This window comes from Eleginops maclovinus, chromosome 2 (assembly GCF_036324505.1).
Source record: "Eleginops maclovinus isolate JMC-PN-2008 ecotype Puerto Natales chromosome 2, JC_Emac_rtc_rv5, whole genome shotgun sequence".
Lineage (NCBI taxonomy): Eukaryota > Metazoa > Chordata > Actinopteri > Perciformes > Eleginopidae > Eleginops > Eleginops maclovinus.
The window spans coordinates 18,319,983-18,338,217 of NC_086350.1; the positions used below are offsets into that span (position 1 = coordinate 18,319,983).

General features: G+C 41.6%; 1 protein-coding gene across 1 annotated transcript; it reads right to left on the bottom strand.

Moving 5' to 3' along the window:
- Window positions 1–59: 59 nt before the first annotated feature.
- On the bottom strand, window positions 60–17,511 carry washc4 (WASH complex subunit 4). The gene is made up of 33 exons (XM_063903903.1): window positions 17,361–17,511; window positions 16,573–16,712; window positions 16,414–16,467; window positions 16,252–16,317; window positions 14,628–14,673; window positions 14,455–14,522; window positions 14,291–14,373; window positions 14,057–14,099; window positions 13,863–13,966; window positions 13,586–13,706; window positions 13,265–13,388; window positions 13,059–13,186; window positions 12,780–12,940; window positions 12,575–12,701; window positions 7,769–7,894; window positions 7,578–7,685; window positions 7,308–7,454; window positions 7,149–7,228; window positions 6,170–6,275; window positions 5,779–5,895; window positions 5,465–5,633; window positions 4,721–4,875; window positions 4,563–4,637; window positions 4,372–4,476; window positions 4,148–4,282; window positions 3,650–3,758; window positions 3,488–3,554; window positions 3,198–3,284; window positions 2,711–2,858; window positions 2,490–2,586; window positions 2,208–2,404; window positions 1,470–1,566; window positions 60–1,303 (listed from the first exon to the last, which is right to left on the bottom strand). The coding sequence occupies exons 1-33, from the start codon at window positions 17,419–17,421 to the stop codon at window positions 1,239–1,241; spliced, it is 3,516 nt and encodes a 1,171-aa protein (XP_063759973.1). The 5' UTR covers window positions 17,422–17,511; the 3' UTR covers window positions 60–1,238.
- Window positions 17,512–18,235: the final 724 nt, after the last annotated feature.

Consider the following 18,235-nt stretch of genomic DNA (forward strand, 5'->3'; position numbering starts at 1 on the left):
CATGTTAAACGTTAACACTGGGGAACACTACTTCAGCTAACTCATTGAGAGACACTCAATTATTTTGAAAGTGCAAGTTTTATTAGTCTTCAAAGACTAAAAGACATTTCTTCATTCTTTCAATTTACGGAATGTCACTTTAACCAAATTGTGGCCTCATTTTCAAATGTACCACATGATAGATACAAAATTGGGAAATAAAACTTAAATGATTAAAATGATTCCAGTGCTGTAGAGAAGTAATGAAACTTGTAACTATGCTACACTCACAGATCAAGAATCTTGTGCGTTCAGATGTATTATTTTAAAAGTAATTATGGAAACAATAATCCACAGTTTAGAAAGGCACATACACACTATAATTCATACAATGTATAAAATAGACAAAACAAAGACTAGCAGTAGACAAATTTGGCACACAAACATGAGAAGATTATACATTGAAAACATTCTCAAGAGTCGTCACTGTGCTGTAATGTAGAGAGGCATCAAGAACACAGCTGCCATTAAAAGCCATAGACATTCAATCACATTCAGTACACTGGACAGAAAGAGATGTAGCAAAGCCTTGAAATCAAAACAGAGACGCAAATTAGTCATTGATTGATTTCCTCTCTGGTGAGGGACACATACAGATGAGGCTTCTACTGTATAAAAATAATCCAGTTGATCTGGACTGGATGTATCAAAAGCTGGGCAAAAGAAAGTCTCCACTTTTACCTTGCACTTGTTGCACCACTCTTTTCAAATTGCAGTCGCTTGCATAAATGCTACAAATTCAAGAAGACATTTCAAAGCTGTTGGGATTATTACATTGACGTTTCTGTAGAATGGAAACAAAATCACACTTCCTGCAGGAGCACGTTCTCTAATGAAGATGATTGTTTTTTCATGGGGCAACGTCTTTCAATTGTCTGTTTGTCCATGAACCCCACACACACACACACACACACACACACACACACACACACACACACACACACACACACACACACACACACACACACACACACACACACACACACACACACACACACACACACACACACACACACACACACACACACACACACACACACACACACACACACACACACACACACACACACACACACACACACACACACACACACACACACACACACGTCAGTGCAGTCCGCTACTGTAGATCTTCTCTTCCCACTTCCTCTTCTGGCCATTTCACAGCACTTTCACGAGTCAGCTGGGGAGGGGGGGTGTCACTTTGATGCAGGGTCAGCGGGGGTCAAGCCATCTGAAGGAGCTCCTGCTTTGGAAGCTTCTTCTGTTGAAAGAAGGGTAAGTGGGTCAAAGCCAAAAGAAGGCACACTTACCTCACACTTCATCAATCAGAGTAATATCTTTCTAAATCGTCGACAAAAAGCCAGGGTGAGCGGCCAGTGTTTTTGCATTATTAAAACACCCCATTAATCATCTCCACAGCCCCTCACCTCTATCTTTCTTCTCCTGAATCTCCTCTGCAGCGGTCTTGTCCGCTCTGAAGAAGATCCGGGCGCTGCTTAACGAGAAATGGAGCAGCTCGAACTCCTGAAGGGACAGGAAGACAAAGAGGTGTGAGTGAACCATTGTTCTATATCGGAAGTTGTCAGGCATAGACATAAGCAAGTGTATGTCTGTGTGAGGCTAAAGGGACAGGTGTTCTTAAACAAACAGGAAGTTAGTGATTGTAGTATATTCTTCGGATTTGAGCTTTTTATTAACCCGGTCAGCAGCTGGAGCAGCAGTGACATGTAGCTCATGAAGGTAATTAAGGTACTTTACAACCCATACCTGTAAATTGCATCAAAGTTAGTAAGTTAGTAAGATATGAACACAGACACATTTCACCTTAAATGTACACCTAAATGTAACCTCACTGGCACTTCCGGAGGATATAATTATCTCCTATGTCCATCATTAATAACCTTTCTTAATCGTGCTTGAAATCATAGAAAAGACCCGTCATCAAGTCAGAACCTGGCTGATAAACATCAAGTTTTCTTCAGCATCAAAGCCACCTTGTGACAGCAGTCTGTGCATCCATGGATAAACAGGACTGCCAAAAGCTAATCCAATTTTCAGAAAATGTATGTAAAAACACTCTGTGGCAGCATTATACTTCCTGTGTTAAACCTGAGTTAGACGGAGGTTGTGTGTCTATCTTCTGTGACATTACGCAGGGGCTGTACCTGAAGGTAGACATCCAGCCTCTTCTGAGTGAGGTTCATGGTTTGCAGCAGCTTCTCATCCTGGCTGGCAGACTGGACGCTCTGCTCCTTCACCACGGCGTTCATCTCTCTCTTGTACTTATCTCTGACCGCCTGGAACCAGTGCAGAGAGTCAAACTCCAGGTACTGGTCCAGCAGCTTCAGGATGTACGCCACGCCTGAGAGAGAGAGATACAGTGATTACAGAGAGCAGCCACAACGCAGCTCAAAATATTATACAGGACATGGCTTAAGCCCACTCACCCATAGCGAAGCCATCGTCTGTGAAAGCAGCTCCCGTTTTGTTCTTCTTGTTCAGTTTCTCTTTGCAGCTGATGGAGTGCTCCACAAAATTCACCGTCTATGGGAGGAAGTTGTATCAATAACTAAAACTACAGCATTACTTAAACACTGAACAGAGTAATTTACCAAAAGTGTGCGGCATGTGGTAAGAAAGAAACATAGGAGAAGGTCTTGACACTGACCAGAGGCGGTACGATCATGTAGAAGTTCCTCAGGTGCATATTCTTGGCGCTGCGAAACTCAGGTGCAAACACGGCCACCAGCATCTTGAAATACTCCGTCCCCTCGGCAGAGTTGCTGGTCAGATCTCCCAAAACTGAATCTAGGACACTAGAAGAGGAAGACATACAATATTTAGCTGTGCCTAACACTTGTACCTCACTATAAACAAAGTGTGTGAGGCATACGTTTCCTTTACATTTTTCTAGCTATGGCGCCCTCTGCAGGCACATGAATGGAAATGCACTGAGCATATGCAGACATTATTTGACTGGGGAAACAATTAAAGCACAGCCACGTGTGCTAGACAGAAATGTTGAAGCTGACACAGGACCTTAAAAAGTCCTAAAAACATTGCATTCTCATATTATTCAGCAAACAGAAATGCTAGAGAACGACTGACAAATGATAGGTTGCATGTTAGCGTGCACGGGTTTTAAAATGCCGTACCTTGCAGCTTTCTGGGTCTCCTCTGACAGTCCCTCCTCCTTCACCAGCTCCTCAAAGTTCACTATATCCTCCAGGTCAGGGACAAACCTTGAGAGGACATAGACCCAAAAACATGCTAGTGAGATATGAGGGAAAACACTTTAGCCAACACATTAAATCAGATTTAGCTAGTATTAATGTAAAAAATGATGTATGCAGTTAATCAGAGTTTTTCCGTGGTCAACCATAGACCTTCATATTAACTTTGCTAGAGAGCACAAATACTATATGTACAAGCAGCTCTCTCTTACCTGATAGCACTGCTGCAACAGTGGAGGCCCCCAGAGCGGATCATTCGCACATAGCCCATGGCGTTACCTGAAAGAAGACAGTAAAATTGGTGGTGTCAAGATTTATCTGCACCTGCATTTGATTCTCTAAGAGTATAGGACAGATCAAATTGTATGTCTCACCAATCTGGCTGATGAGCTGTCTGAACTGGTCCAGGTAGCTCTGCCCATCCGGAGTGATGCCCAGCTTCCTGATGCCGCGGTTAAACTTCTCCGCTCGTTCAAATGGATACTGAAACAAAAATTGAAAACTAGATGAAATGGGAGAGCAGGGAGCAAAGTAATGGTGCCTGGCAATGTGATAACAAATCACTTTATTTAAAACTTGACGAGGATTAGAGAGCTAATTGCTTCCAAGAACAGAAAATCTAGAAAAGCCCCTGTTCCTGAGACTGGCTTTTTCTGAAATTCTATGTCTGTTTATATGAAAACTTAACAAGCTCATTTGGCAGCTTCATTTAATCTGAACCGCTGGATTTCAAGCTTTCACCAGCTGGGGCTTTACAACCATCTGACCAAACAAAAAACTACATTTTCTGAAGAGTTCCACTGTGCAAAATTTACCATCTGTCCATTGTGCTTTGTTTGAGTGACTGCTGTGGTGAACAGACGCTATCCTACCTTCTGATCAGACTGGTCCTTTGTTTCTCTGAAGAAGCGGATGTCTTTGATGAGTCTGGACTTGATGTGCTCGTCGTACATAAACTGACTGAAGATGTAGAACTTCTTTCGCAGGAACTGGTAGGTGAAGTTCACCTGATTGAAGGAGAGAGTTAACAGGTGATGACCTGAGGGAAAACACAGACGGACAAAAACACACACTCCCGCCTGCGCTGTAAAATCACCGTGGTGTTCATGATGCCTGTGCCGTGGGTCCGGATGGAGTTGGCGATGTGACGGATGTTGATGGTGTTCAAGTGCTTGTTGTTACTGGCCTTCTCTATGAAGATCTGTTGGAGGGAAAACACTTTAAAACAATGCACATACTGTACAACTGCTCGAAAACGAAGGTGAATCTGCAGCAATAGATCCAAACCTGGTTGTTGAGGTTATAGAGGTAGCGCGAGACAAAAACGTGAATGTTCCTCATGATTTCCAGAACGTCCAAACCCTAATAAGAAAACAAAGGGGATCTGTTAACACTTATGGATAAAAAGTCCACTGTCTTGATGTTTAGGCTGCAGCCACACTGACCTGCTCCAGTGTCTGGCTGGGCAGGTAAGCCTCTGTCATGGTGAGTCCATAGCGCTGCGTGGCGAGGTTCCTCATCTCACTGTAGGTGGCCCAGTCGTGCAGAGCGACAGTGGTTAGGTTGTAGAAGGTTTTATCCAGGTAGTGGGTCACATAGGCTGTACAGACATTAAAAAAGGACAAGTCAGTGTCACAATTAGCTCACAGTTTTCCAGCAGGTTTCAACTTGAGATGTAACATACAGTTCACTTTCTTGCACAGATTCAGGCGTATTTGTCCTGAATTCAATATTTTTTTTGAGTACGGCTGCAAAATGTTGATAACCGTCTTGAATATTGCGCTAATGATATTGTTTACGATGAACAAACAGATGTTAAAGTGAAATAAGCTCTGTCTGCTGCTGTCAGTATACTGCCTGAATGCAAACAGATTAAGTGTTGAATTTTAAAAATGAAAGGACATTTTTTCCAAACATACCCTTCTTTAACAAAATTGAAATGAACAAAAATGGTGGCACCACAACAAAAATAATAAACAATGACACATTTTAAAGAACAGTTTTCTACAGATACATACTTTCATCCGACAAAAGAAAAAGGGCTTTCGTAAAACTGACGTAGCTGCATCAGAATTTTACATTAAATTAAAAAACAAATTCAAATAGGAGCAGTAGATGCTCTTAGACAATGCCAAACAAAAACCGGACTGAGATACTCTGTGAGGGGTAGATGTATGGTTTCTCCTCACCTTTGATGAGGATGAAGCGGTTGAAGAATCGAATGGGTTTAAGGGAGAAGAAATGTCCCATGTCCTTCATGCCGACTTTGAAAGGGTTCCTGTCGTCCAGCTTCAGATGTGTGTGGACAGAGAGACGCAGGTCCTTCTCTATCTCCTTACACAGCTTGTCCAGCAGGTGCTGCAATGAAAGCAAGATGTACAACTGAAGGTTAAGGATGGGACTGCCATGCTGGTCGGTACACCTCTACACCATGCTGTGTATTTCCTCTTCCTGCCTCTACCATCCACATTTCCTCTGGTTCCTCTTTTTCGACAGCTCTCACCTCGTTGAACACGTCCATGATCTCCTTGTCGTAGCTCTCCAGGAGCTGGTCGCATGATTCCATGTGTTTGGCGTGCAACATGGATGGTACACTGTCCCTCAGTGCGCTGAACATGTACTGCTCAGGCCAATCAAAGACGGCATCCAGGAAGGCAGAACAACAGAGAAGTCAATCAGACACAGGAACTAACATTCAAAAGCAGACTATAAACATAGAGATAACAGTTTGTTTACATATGTAGGTAATTAGTTCATCTTTCTATCTCTTACACAAGGAAATACAACCTTCATAATTCAATTAGTAATGTAGGTTTCCCCATAGTTGATTTAAAAATGATCACTTGGGATCTTGCAGGCATGATTAGAAGTCTCGCTCTTGTCTGTCTGCTTACGTGTATTCGTGCTGCGTCCACGGCGTTGTCGTACACATCATCTAGGTAGATGGGGAACACAGCTCGGTGCCAGTAGAGGAAACTACAGTCACACTGCAGCTTCACCCTGACGAACAAACACAAACAGTCCCTAAGTATGCCTAAAGTAGAAAATATCAATTGGATGACCAAAATTAGCATCCACCCAGTGTCAGATGACTGCAAGAATCTTTCACCAGATAATCGATGACAGTGGGCTGCCAAAGCCATTAATGGGTACTTGGAGAACTTCATGATTTGGTTATATATAATGTTATGATAATCTTTTATATAATGTGTTTTATTCATTTGAGTTTCCAGGAAAGGGGCCCTACCTGATCTAAACCATGTGTGTATACGTTTGTGTTTTGACGTTGTGTAAAGCTTGGAAGACTCTTATTAGGGTATGAGAAAGTTACCTGTACACATGTTGCTGCAACAGGTAGACGTATGAAATGTGAAATGACTGTTGAGATAGGAATGTGTTGCCATCTGTAGGCGGTGTTAAACCTATATAAACGTGTATGAATCGTTCCGTCTTGGGGGGAACTCCGCGATTGACTGCTTAAGAGCAAGGTACTGTTTTCTCATTATTGTGTTTGTTGTACAACTAAATAATAATTAATCAACCATACCTGTGTTTGTGTTTTATTGATCTCCCTCTGTTTTATTCTTTCATGTTGTGAGCGATTGAATCCACGACAACAGTGTTTGCCTTGAGCCTTTTCTCCAAACGACTAGGTAGTTTAGCTAATTTCCAGACATCACAAAACACCAAATTGCTGACTGTAACATGAGACATTGTACAGCTGACACACAAAGCAGCAGAATCTAAACTTTAAAAGTCGGCTTTCTGCCTGGAGGGTTAAACAATTTTACAGATCTTGGCACACAGAGCAAAAACTGATTTAGAAATTTGCACGTGAAATTTTGTTAATTCAATCAAAAGAAGAAACCCCACCTCTCGCTCAGCTCGCTGATCAGATCCAGCTTCTTCAACACGAGCTGCAGTGGAAGCAGCTCCTCATCTTTGAACGTTTTCTAAAAGAAAGCAGAAGATTTTTAATATTGAAAGGAACGTTTTTTGTATCCAATTAACCACCGACTTATCCCATCGTACCAGCTGAGTGCCGACACACAGGGCCAGAGACACCACGAGGCGCCGCTCCTTTGTGCTGGGTCCACTCAGAGCATTTTCTGCCATCACCAGAGAGGACAGCACATCCAGCCGCTGCTCGCTGTACTTCTTATCCGAGATCACCCTTTTCTTTATGGAATAAATACACACAGTTAATCCGCCAACTAGAAATACAAATGTTCCACTCACATCACTCCTGCATAAACTCCTCCTGTAAACAACAAGTCATTTATTTAGTGTGTTTGTTATTACCTTGGCGTTGCCGATGGAGTTGAGGGCCTGCGACTGTAGCTGCTGAGTGATGTGAGAAACGGAGTCTGCTACAACCATGGACCGCCTGTGGAACGTGTGCTCCACTGCCTGAGAGGAGCCACATATCACATGAGCTTATTACTTTCAATCAAACTGACAAGGTACTGGTGGGAAGACAGGAACACTCTCACCTTGAGCAATTCAACCAGTCGACACAGAGCTTTGACAGAAGTCTTGGTCATGGGCCGCTGCATCGACATGTACATGTTCATGGTGGTTTTGATGATGGTGCCGATGCTGTATGCATACAGGATGCCCTGTGAGGAATGGGAAGCGCAGAGGGAACTGTTAGTAAGGAGTACAAAACTTTGAAAAGAAATGGGTTGAAGTACTTTTACATAATCATGTGTGGTCAGTCTATCATATCACAGAAAGTGTATGTGAATAACTGAAACTTAGAGACAGGTATTTGAGGATAGTGGACATCAGGGAGGGAAATTAGCACCCGCCACACGCCATATGCGGGTGGATTTGTATGCTGGTGCATTGTGTCACTTTACCAGCCACTGTGGCGGGTAATACTTTTCAGTCATATCCGATCGAAATTCGCCTATCATACATGGGTCATACGCATGACAGCTGCACTTTCCACAACCATACAGTCAGATCCGATCAAATGATGTGCTTCTGATTGGGCCGAAGCGGCGTGAGAATGACACTCAGACTCCTTATCCACAATTACTATTCCGCACTTAAATCAAAGTAGGCTAATCAAAGTGGAACTATTTGTTGCGAAGAGATAAAGAATGTTGCAGGAGGCTACCTAAACCTGCGGGCTTCACAGGATAGCTGCTAGTTTAAACCAAAAATGTGGCGTTACATCACCGGGGTGAAAACGAGTGTACAGGAGGGTGGGGATAGCAGACCTACCACCAAAAAAAAGGCTAAGTGGGTCAAAAATGACCCGGTGAGGTTGTTTACTTGAAATATCTTCATAATGAAAAACTGTTATCATTTCATATTCCAGGTGTTCCTCAAAAAACATGTTTTTGATATCATGCCATTTAAATTTTTAACTTACCTTTTATACATTTTACGAAATTGTAGTTTTTGTATCACTACCCCAAGCTTCCATAAGTGGGTCAAAAATGACCCGCACGCATTTTCTATGGAATCCTATGAGAACCGTTGATTCTTATCAACTGTGGCTGTCAGGAATACATTAACTGTGGCCCACAAAGACTATATCAGAAGTGTCACCCCTCAGGAAGATTATGTTACACAGCAAGATCTGATACGTGAAAGTATTATCCTCAGAATATATTGTGTGTGTGTCATTCATGACTGTTGTGTGAAAGAGTATGTTATTATCAACAAATTAGCCTACTTTATAGCTAGCTAACTAAGATAGCTAACATTACTATATGTATTCAAGGTGTACACAGCTAAAATGGTCCTACAGATGCTGGATGATGGAGAGGCAGTTACGGGGTTGGACTCAGAATCTGAAATCTCAGATGATGATGACCCAGACTATTGTCCAGGTGGCAGTGTCAGTCATCCACCTGGAAATCCAACTCTACAAACTGAACAGGATCAATCAGACACAGAAGATTCCTCTTGTGAGTCCTCTGAAGAAGAAAGTGAAGTCCAAACCACATCCAACAGAATGAGTCATAAGGGCTCTTACTGGAGCGAGTTACCTCCCACCCAGGGCAGAACACCAAGCCACAATATCCTCAGAAGTAGGTCAGGGCCTGCACAAGGGCTTACCACCACTGTTTCACCAAAAGATGCATGGGAGCTCTTTATCACTGATAATATCATACAAGAGGTGATGAAGTGCACAAAGTTGGAGGGACGGAGAGTAGCAACAGCTAGAGGAAAAGAGTGGAAAAATGTCAACAAAGATGAATTCATGGCCTTCACTGGATTGACCCTTCTTGCAGGAAGTGAGAACAACTGGGATGTATCAGTCTGTGAGCTGTTTGGGAGTCCTTTAAATAATCCCATGTACAAGGACACTATGGCTGTAGGAAGATTTGAAGATATTCGCCATGTCTTGCGCTTCGATGACAAGAGGACCAGAGCCATCCGACTGGAAACAGACCATATGGCAGCCTTCCGCTAAGAATGGGACCTGTTCCTGGTCAACTGCAGACAGCGATTCATCCCCAGTGATTGTGTCACTGTGGACGAACAGCTTGCGCCATTCAGGGGGAAGTGCAAGTTTTTATAGTACATGCCAAGAAAGCCCACCAAGTACGGCCTAAAGATCTTCTGGGTTTGTGATGGACGCATCCCCTATGCAATAGATGGTATAGTTTACACACGGAGACAACCAGGGGAAGAAGTTCAGAAGAATCTGAGGGAAAACCTTGTCCAGCAGTTGTGTAGTAGATTTAGAAACACAGGTCACAACTACACCATGGATAACTTTTTCACCAGTGTGCCTCTTGCGCAGCATCTCCTGGAGAAGGATCTCACTATTGTGGGGACTCTACGTCAGAACAAGCCAGACATCCCTCCTCTGATGAAGCCTTCCAAGTCCAGGGAGGTTCACAGCACAGAGTTTGGATTCAACGGCAGCCTTACCATGGTCAGCTATGTCAGAAAGAAAGGAATGGCTGTTGTGCTCCTGAGCACGATGCACCACGACAAAGTAGTGGATGAAAGTGATCACATTTTACAACAAGACGAAAGGAGGTGTAGACACCACTGACCAGATGGTTGGCACCTACACCTGCAAGCGCCAAACACAGAGGTGGTCCATGGTGCTGTGGTACAACATACTTGACATCGCCACCCTTAATGCCTATACCTTTTTCACGGCTCAGCACCCAGAATTCAAGAGCGGAATCACCTATGCATGACGGCTCTTCCTCAATGAGCTGTCAAAGGAGCTCGTCACACCACACATGAGGAGTAGACTGGAAGGCTGCCCCCAACTGCAAACCCCGATTATTGAAGCAATGGGAAGGTGTGAGGTGACAAAAGCCACAACCCAGCCAAAGGAAAGAAGCAGAAGGGGCCAACCAAACAGAAAGAGGTGTCAGATCTGCCCAAGTAACAAAGATCGCAAAATCAACAATAGGTGTGGGAAATGCAATGTACCTGTGTGCAATGATCACAGCCAGAAACAGATAGTTTGTCTCAACTGCATACAGTGAGGAGACAAGAAGGCAACACAGGATGTTCACATTTTTCTATTGCTGTTCTGGGTAATGTTTCTCATTTTTTAATTATCAATATGTTCAAAACGTTTTTTAAAGTTCTTTCAAAATGTAAAAAATGTTAAGTGAAGAACTAAAGATATTTCAAACATGAAATCATTCTTGTGTGGTCCTAAATATAATACAAAATATTATACAAGCAATTATTCTTAACCAAAATGACAAAAAGGGCATAAAAACACATTGATTCTAATATGGGTCATTTTTGACCCACTTATGGAAGAGTGTAGGGTCCAACCACTCATGCATCAAAGGCTTAATGAGAGATGGCGAACAACAGATCGCGACAGGCTGGTGTACGAGGAACCGAGCCAGACCATGTACTGCTCAGCCTGTCATCAGTACGCATCGGACGCTCACAGGTCAAGCAACTTCATCGTGGGGACAAAAAAACCTGAAATTGGAAGCCGTGAAGGACCACGAGTCATCTAATGTCATGTTCACGTCCTGAAAATAGCTAGTTATGTAACATTTGGAACTGGGACATTGAGGTTGACAGAATTGTTCTGTACTGTTGTGTGGACTCAGGGTTTAACATGATGAACTGTGGTGACTTCTCTAAAAGTTTTCTCGCTGATGTTTTGGAGATCATCCTTTTCCATGAAGCATCCTGGATCTTGGATAATTTGATGCACTGTCTATGACTATGGTTTGTATTTGTAATGGTTGTAAGTGGCTTGTGCTTGTGTTGTCTGTGACTGAAAGTGTTAACCTTTTCCTGAGAAAATAGGTACATTTATGAAGTTTAATGGCACAATGTTTCCCAGAATAAACATGACTTAACATGGCAGATACTTGTGTATTGTTTATCATATCATATGCAGTAAGAGTGTAACATTTGCAACTCAGTTCCTTGGTAGCACCTACTTATTGTATAATCAATTCTGATGAAAAACTAATTGGTAGGCCTACTGATTAGAAAACAATAATATACACTATTATATTGTAAACATTAACGCATATATATATTACTCATAAAAAGTGGCTGGTAAAAAAGTTGAGTGGGTGGTACATTTTAGAATCCACCAGCCACAGTGGCCGGTGGGCAAAAAAGTTAATTTCCATCTCTGGTGGACATACAGCTCCAGAACAAATTCAATCTTAAATCTCCATCTCTACATGTATGGCAGCCATTCCAGTGTATTGAATGCCAACACAAAGAAATGTTGTCAGTAGTTTATATACTGTAGAATCTGTTTTATATAATCATGTGTTTTAAGCCATGCTAGTGAGTTACTAATTTACTTTTGTGGAAAGCGGCCCACCTCTTACCATGACCAACAGCTGTCGCCATGTGTGGTATCTGCTAAACAAGGTCATGGACCCTGGGATCATTTAAAGTCCGAGAGGACGAAGGATGCAAAATATGACTGTATATGGGCAGGAATTGTTTTGCCACGTATGTTTGGAGTGTATATAACCTGTGAGATATTCTTGGAAATTAGGCTCTTCAATGTTTTGGTCCAAGGTAAATTGTCTCTCTCTGTGCAGCAACATAATATTTAACTTCAACCATCTCTGTGTCTGTGTTTTGATGTGTCCTCTTTTGTCTTTGTGTTACATCAGATCCACGACACACAATAAAAACTAAAAACATTTAACTCATAGAAAATAGTAAAACCGGAGAAACTGATAATGCTGCAGGGGTCTCTTAATTCTTTCTGGAGCTTTATCTTCTGTACATTTACAGCAGGATTTAAAGTGTGAAATGTGAATGCCATGTCTGTAGTCCAGCTGAGCCTTTTCAATATTGCCAGTTCTTACCTGTACAAACACATTGCACCTGCTGTTCAGGTCTTCTGCCAACTTGTCCCTTTTATGCTCTTTGGATAAGATGGACTCCATTTTCATCATCCAGGAAGTAACGAACACGTAGTAGGACTGAACATCCCTGAAGAGAAGAGAGAACAGTAACATCAGATTGTACAAATAAAAACAGATGAATACATTGTTTTTTATTGCTACTAACTTTGTTAGTGTCACGGCTCTTTGCTGCAGGTAGCTGTCTCTCTGCGCCCTGATGGCCTGTAGACTCTTCTTATCCATCAGCTTCGCTGCGGCTGTGACTTTAGCGAGGAGGAACGTGTCAGGAAACCAGATGATGTTAGCAGTCAGAGTGACAGCCGGAACCTAGAGGAAGGGAAACGCACAAAACCACATGACTGAGATATTTTTTTTAATAAATAAACAAAAGAAGATGAAGCAGGGCAGTCACAGATAGAGAACAGAGGCAAGAACCCATAAGTACCTTTTTACAAACATCCAGCAGCGCCTTGAATAACTTTTTGTCGACGCTCCTGAAGATGTGAAAGTGAAGCACAAAGAGGCCACAGACACCAGCATATTTATCCCTCTGGTCAATCTCTGAAGGTTCCCCTGAAAACAACAAAGACACACAGATATTAAACACTGGAAGCTGTAGGTAACCAGTTCATCCTGAGAAGAGAAACTGACCAATTTTGGACTCAATATTGGTGAATATGGTGCGGATGTTGAAGGCAAACTCCTCGGCAAAGGCACTGTTTTTGGCAACAGACACTCCTTCCCCCGGATCGTCGAATCTCTGCTCCACACAGGCCTGTCAGACAGTAGCAAAAGTAATGTTTAAATGCTCCTCAGAGGACCTCGACACAATATATTAAACTTAAAATGACCTATACTCACAATGGAATTTGCATATAAGCACAAACTTGGAACCACCGACTTTTAGGCTAAGTCCTCAAACTAAGAACATTAATCCTACATCATAATCAAGGACTGAAACAAGGGAGTCACCTGCAGTATCATGCCATCCAGCATCTGTCCCTCGAGCTTGAGCAGCAGCTTCTCAAACGGTTTCAGTTTCTCTTCAGGAATGGAAAATTTCCCAGGGTTATGGTGCACTGATTTCAACAACCTACAACAGGAAGATGCAATTACAGAGGACTTTATCCTAAATGATACATAGACACAAGTATGTTAATGTATATCATGCCCTGACTTCTGGCCTTTCTTTTTGTTTGCCATAACTGTGTGTGTGTGTGTGTGTGGGTGTGTGTGTGTGTGTGTTTACCTTTTATACATCTTCCAGTGATCCTTTAGTGTGCCGTGATTTTCCATTATCTCATCGAGTGTGAGCAGAACCACTAATAACTCCCCGAGGTGTTCGTACACTATCTGCAAAGGGAACATCAAACAGGCAAGGTGTAAATATTGAGAGATGAAGATATAGAGATTGAGAATACTTCTGAAAATCTTAAAACCCACCTGGAAATGGACACCTGAAGACTCGATGATTTTTGTTGCAGCCCTGGGATATGAGATAAATGCTTTGGTTTGACATTGTAACAGAGCCAAAGATGCAATAAGCGCAACAACACATTTGTTTTTTAGCTGCATGTGAAGTGCACAAAGGCTCTTTTGACGACGTGGGGTACTTGAATAATTTCAACGAGAACAGAACGCCCACTGTGAATACTCGCTTCAGTTGAAGGATCTTACTTGTTGCTGTTGTAGAGGGCAGCCAGCTGATGAACAATGTTGACCACCACTTCATAACATCTTGTCACAAAACAGGAAAGTTCCTACCAATGGACAAAGCGAATAACTATCAATGTTCCTGGACTGCAATAAAATACAAGTTAAATAAATGATCCATTACCTACCTGAAGGAAGGAGATGAACCTGCCCATCTGTATCTGGGACTCTCCTTCAACAACGCTGGTATCAGACACTGTAACACAAAATCATGTACATGTTTTATTTCATAATATTTTATATCAACAATTACTGAGAGATTAAATCTAGTGTAAAAGTACATAGTACTTGCTGACATTACCTCCCTCTCCATAGTACAACAAGCCATTGTAGAACTTGGTTTCTGCCTGCAGGGGGAAATAAATGAAGGGCACAGAATGAGAATCTCACAGCAAAACACAGACAAGGGATTTCAACATCAGTTTGGAGAGATGTATTTAACCTCTAGGACTGGGACACTGTTTTGTTTATGACATACACAAGCAGTGATGTGATACACAATCCTGCCATTGGCGTCACACTATTCCTCTAATCAGCAAGTAGCGTTCACACGCCAAGATATGCAGTAATGCGCCAGCTCAGGCAGAAGATGACTGCAAGCTAGTAAACATGTATGTAAACAATGCTATGATACTATATGAATGATAGACTTTAAAAAAAGCTCTAAGTAAAGACGTGCATTTTGGGTTTCTACCATGACATGTTGACATACCGCGTTAATGTTAAAAAACTAAATGAACTTTAAATTAGGTTTCTCATACTTTCTATCTGAATATATCTGCATTCTGATATGGAGATTGTGGTATTACTGCTTTAATAAGGTTATCATTAACTATGAAATGTTACTTTTAACAAATGTATCCGAAAGTGTTTAGGTTGAAGTGTTTTATGACACCGCAGGAGGAGAAAAGGGAACAAAACAAATTGACCTGGTGTTATCAGGTCACCGTCTTGCGTACCGTAATTTCCGGACTATAAGCCGCTATTTTTTTCCCACGCTTTGGACCTCGCGGCTTATACAATGACGCGGCTAATTTATGGATTTTTCCCGCTTTCACAAGCTTCATGCCGCCAAAATGGGATTTTGAAAAAAAATAGACAAAAAACTGAGCACCATCACATAATGTGACGTAAATCGAGCATGCTCAAACTTCCCATCATTCTGATTATGGTAGTCATTTTGTCACCCTCATCATGGCAAAGACACGGAGAAATGCATATGATGCAGCTTTCAAGTTGAAGGCGATCGATCTGGCAGTTGGAAAAGGAAATACCGGTAGGCACCTGCGGCTTATAGACATGTGCGGCTTATTTATGTACAAAATACATATATTTTTTTAATTCAGTGGGTGCGGCTTATATTCAGGTGCGCTTAATAGTCCGGAAATTACGGTAAATCCCCTGGTCCTTATGGTGTTTTACAACTGTAACTGTTTATTGTGGGTCTCTTGTTACTCATGCTTTGTTAAAATGCTGTCTGTTTCTCACTAATGGGGGCTAATTCAGCCTCAATATAACCTAGTGACAATAAACTGATTTGAGTTGCAACAAAATTTCACCTTCTGTCTGAAATGTTTAGTTTTGCACCCGCCTCTCAAACCTTTTCCTGAAAAATCCCAGCCTGCTCTAATTAATCAGAGTGTCTGTGTATCCTGTATCTGTGCTCACAGTGTCTGCATTGACACTCTTTAGCCATGTATTTTATACGTTATGGGATCAAAACTTCACAGAATTCATCTAAAAGCATTGTTTCTTAATACAAGCTGTGTAAAAATTGGTTCTTTCACAATATTAATGTAGCACCTGGGCCTGGATTAAAATAAAAGCCACACACTTTAATTGTTTACATAATGGGACCTTTAACCATCAGCAGACAGACACAAACTAAACTAAATTCACAATAGCACTGTTCTGAGCAGGCTTACCTCATACTTGAGCTTCTTTACTTCACTACAGAGAGCAGCATAAACTGTGATGACTTTGTTCAGAACCTGCAAACAATAATTTAAATAATAACCATGTTTAAAAAAGGAACATTTTGCAGATATGAGACTTAAGAACTCAATATTATTTGTGTTTCTATTTACCTTGTTGTCTGTTTTAATTAACTCCAATAAAGAGGACTGCTCATATGGGAGAAGCTGAAATGGAAAGGATTTATTAGGAAGGAAGTTGCATGAAAATTGTGTAAACACAATGTAAGTGTTTTCAGGTTGATGTACAAGCACTAGTGTTTGGTGATTTACCTTCAAGGCAATGGGGTCAAGAGTGAAATCCCACACATCTCCGATGGAGTCATCCAGAGCCTCCTCAATTCCCTTCAGCTGGGAGGTGTAGTCCTCCAGAAACTTACTGTAGTTCTTAAGTTGGACCTCTGTGTGTATTTCTATAAAGGTGGAGGGTTTTATCAAGAACAATGGAGCAGGCTATTCACTCTGATATAAACACCAATGTTGTTACAGCTAGATTACGGTTAATGTCCATTAATGCTTGCTAAAATGTGAACATAGAAGTATTTAAAAGAAAGAGAAATAGATACAGAATCCTATCCAAACCCATCTCCTATCTGTGGGGAGCGGTGCATACTAACTGCAGGACACCTTACACACATTAACAAAAACGTAAACAAAAACACTACCATTGTTTATTTTGTTTTCTAGGAGGAAGTTATACTGTCCACTGTTTTTGCAGTGTTGACTATGAGCCACTGTCAACATTTGTCATTATGCTGTCAGACTGATCAGCTGTTAGCTATGTGACTGATGGCGTTGATTAACGTTGAATAACTTTGCTTTTACTTTTGTGGCGGTTACAACTGCAACCGTCACACTACGCGTTCAAATATAGCAAATGAAGGTGAAAGTATTATAAACGGTTTCCATTTAACGACCATTTATTTGCAATTGACAGTAGGAGCTGTTCCGTGCCAGCAAATAGACGGAGCCCAGTGGCTAAGCGTATAGCTAGCAGCGTAAGCTAGCACTGGAGGCTACTTAAGTTTAGCACGTCACTATTTATTCAGGACTGTACTCACTTTGTGAACCATCGTCAAAACGGTCAAATTCCCAGTCAGGGGCGATGGTTTCTACTGCCATATTGCAAGCCTCGGTGACCCAAAACACTGCTGTTAAAGAGTGTTGCTACACGGTCCCATGATGGGTCTCATGATTTTGTGAATGGTCGCTAGTGCTCGTGGGAAATGGAGTCCAGCAGAGATGTCACCAGACAGACAGACAGACAGACAGACAGACAGACAGACAGACAGACAGACAGACAGACAGACAGACAGACAGACAGACAGACAGACAGACAGACAGACAGATAAGATAAGAATAATATCAGATAAGAATTACTTTATTAATTCCAAACTGGGAATGTTTTTTGTTGCAGCAGAATAATACAATAAAAGGCATAGAAAATAATGAAAATAAAAAGAAGACATTATCAATTCTAAAGTGTAGACATAAAATAATAGACAAATAGACAAATAAACAGATAGACAGACACATGCTCATAACAAATAACTGTATGTGTGTGTCCTGCAGTTCCACCAGATTTAAATATGCATATTAAAAATGTTAGAGGGGGGTTACAGAGAGCTATGCAGTGTGTGTATGTGTGATTGAGCTGGGGGAGTTGGGCTAAAGTCACACTGAAGACTCGACAAGTACGAGTCACGGTTAGCAGTGCAGTGAGAGAACAGATGTCTCTTCTCCTCCTGTGGTTCAACAATAAGGGTAAGGCCCTTTCTTTTGTTACATTGTTTATTTATCTAACTATTTACTAAAAGTTGCTTTACTATCAAATTGAAATATGCACAAACACATATTGACACACTGATTGTTGAAGTATGTGTGTTTAGCAGAGATGCTAAAAGGGCAAAATGTTGATTTGGTAGGAGACGTTAAA

Coding starts and splice junctions, on each gene's coding strand:
- washc4 (XM_063903903.1), bottom strand. CDS start 17,421: ATGGCAGTAGAAACCATCGCCCCTGACTGGGAATTTGACCGTTTTGAC. Junction 7,895..12,574: donor GGTGCAATGTGTTTGTACAG/GTAAGAACTGGC, acceptor CATTCCTCACAG/GGCATCCTGTATGCATACAG. Junction 3,759..4,147: donor AGGACCAGTCTGATCAGAAG/GTAGGATAGCGT, acceptor TTTTTGTTTCAG/TATCCATTTGAACGAGCGGA.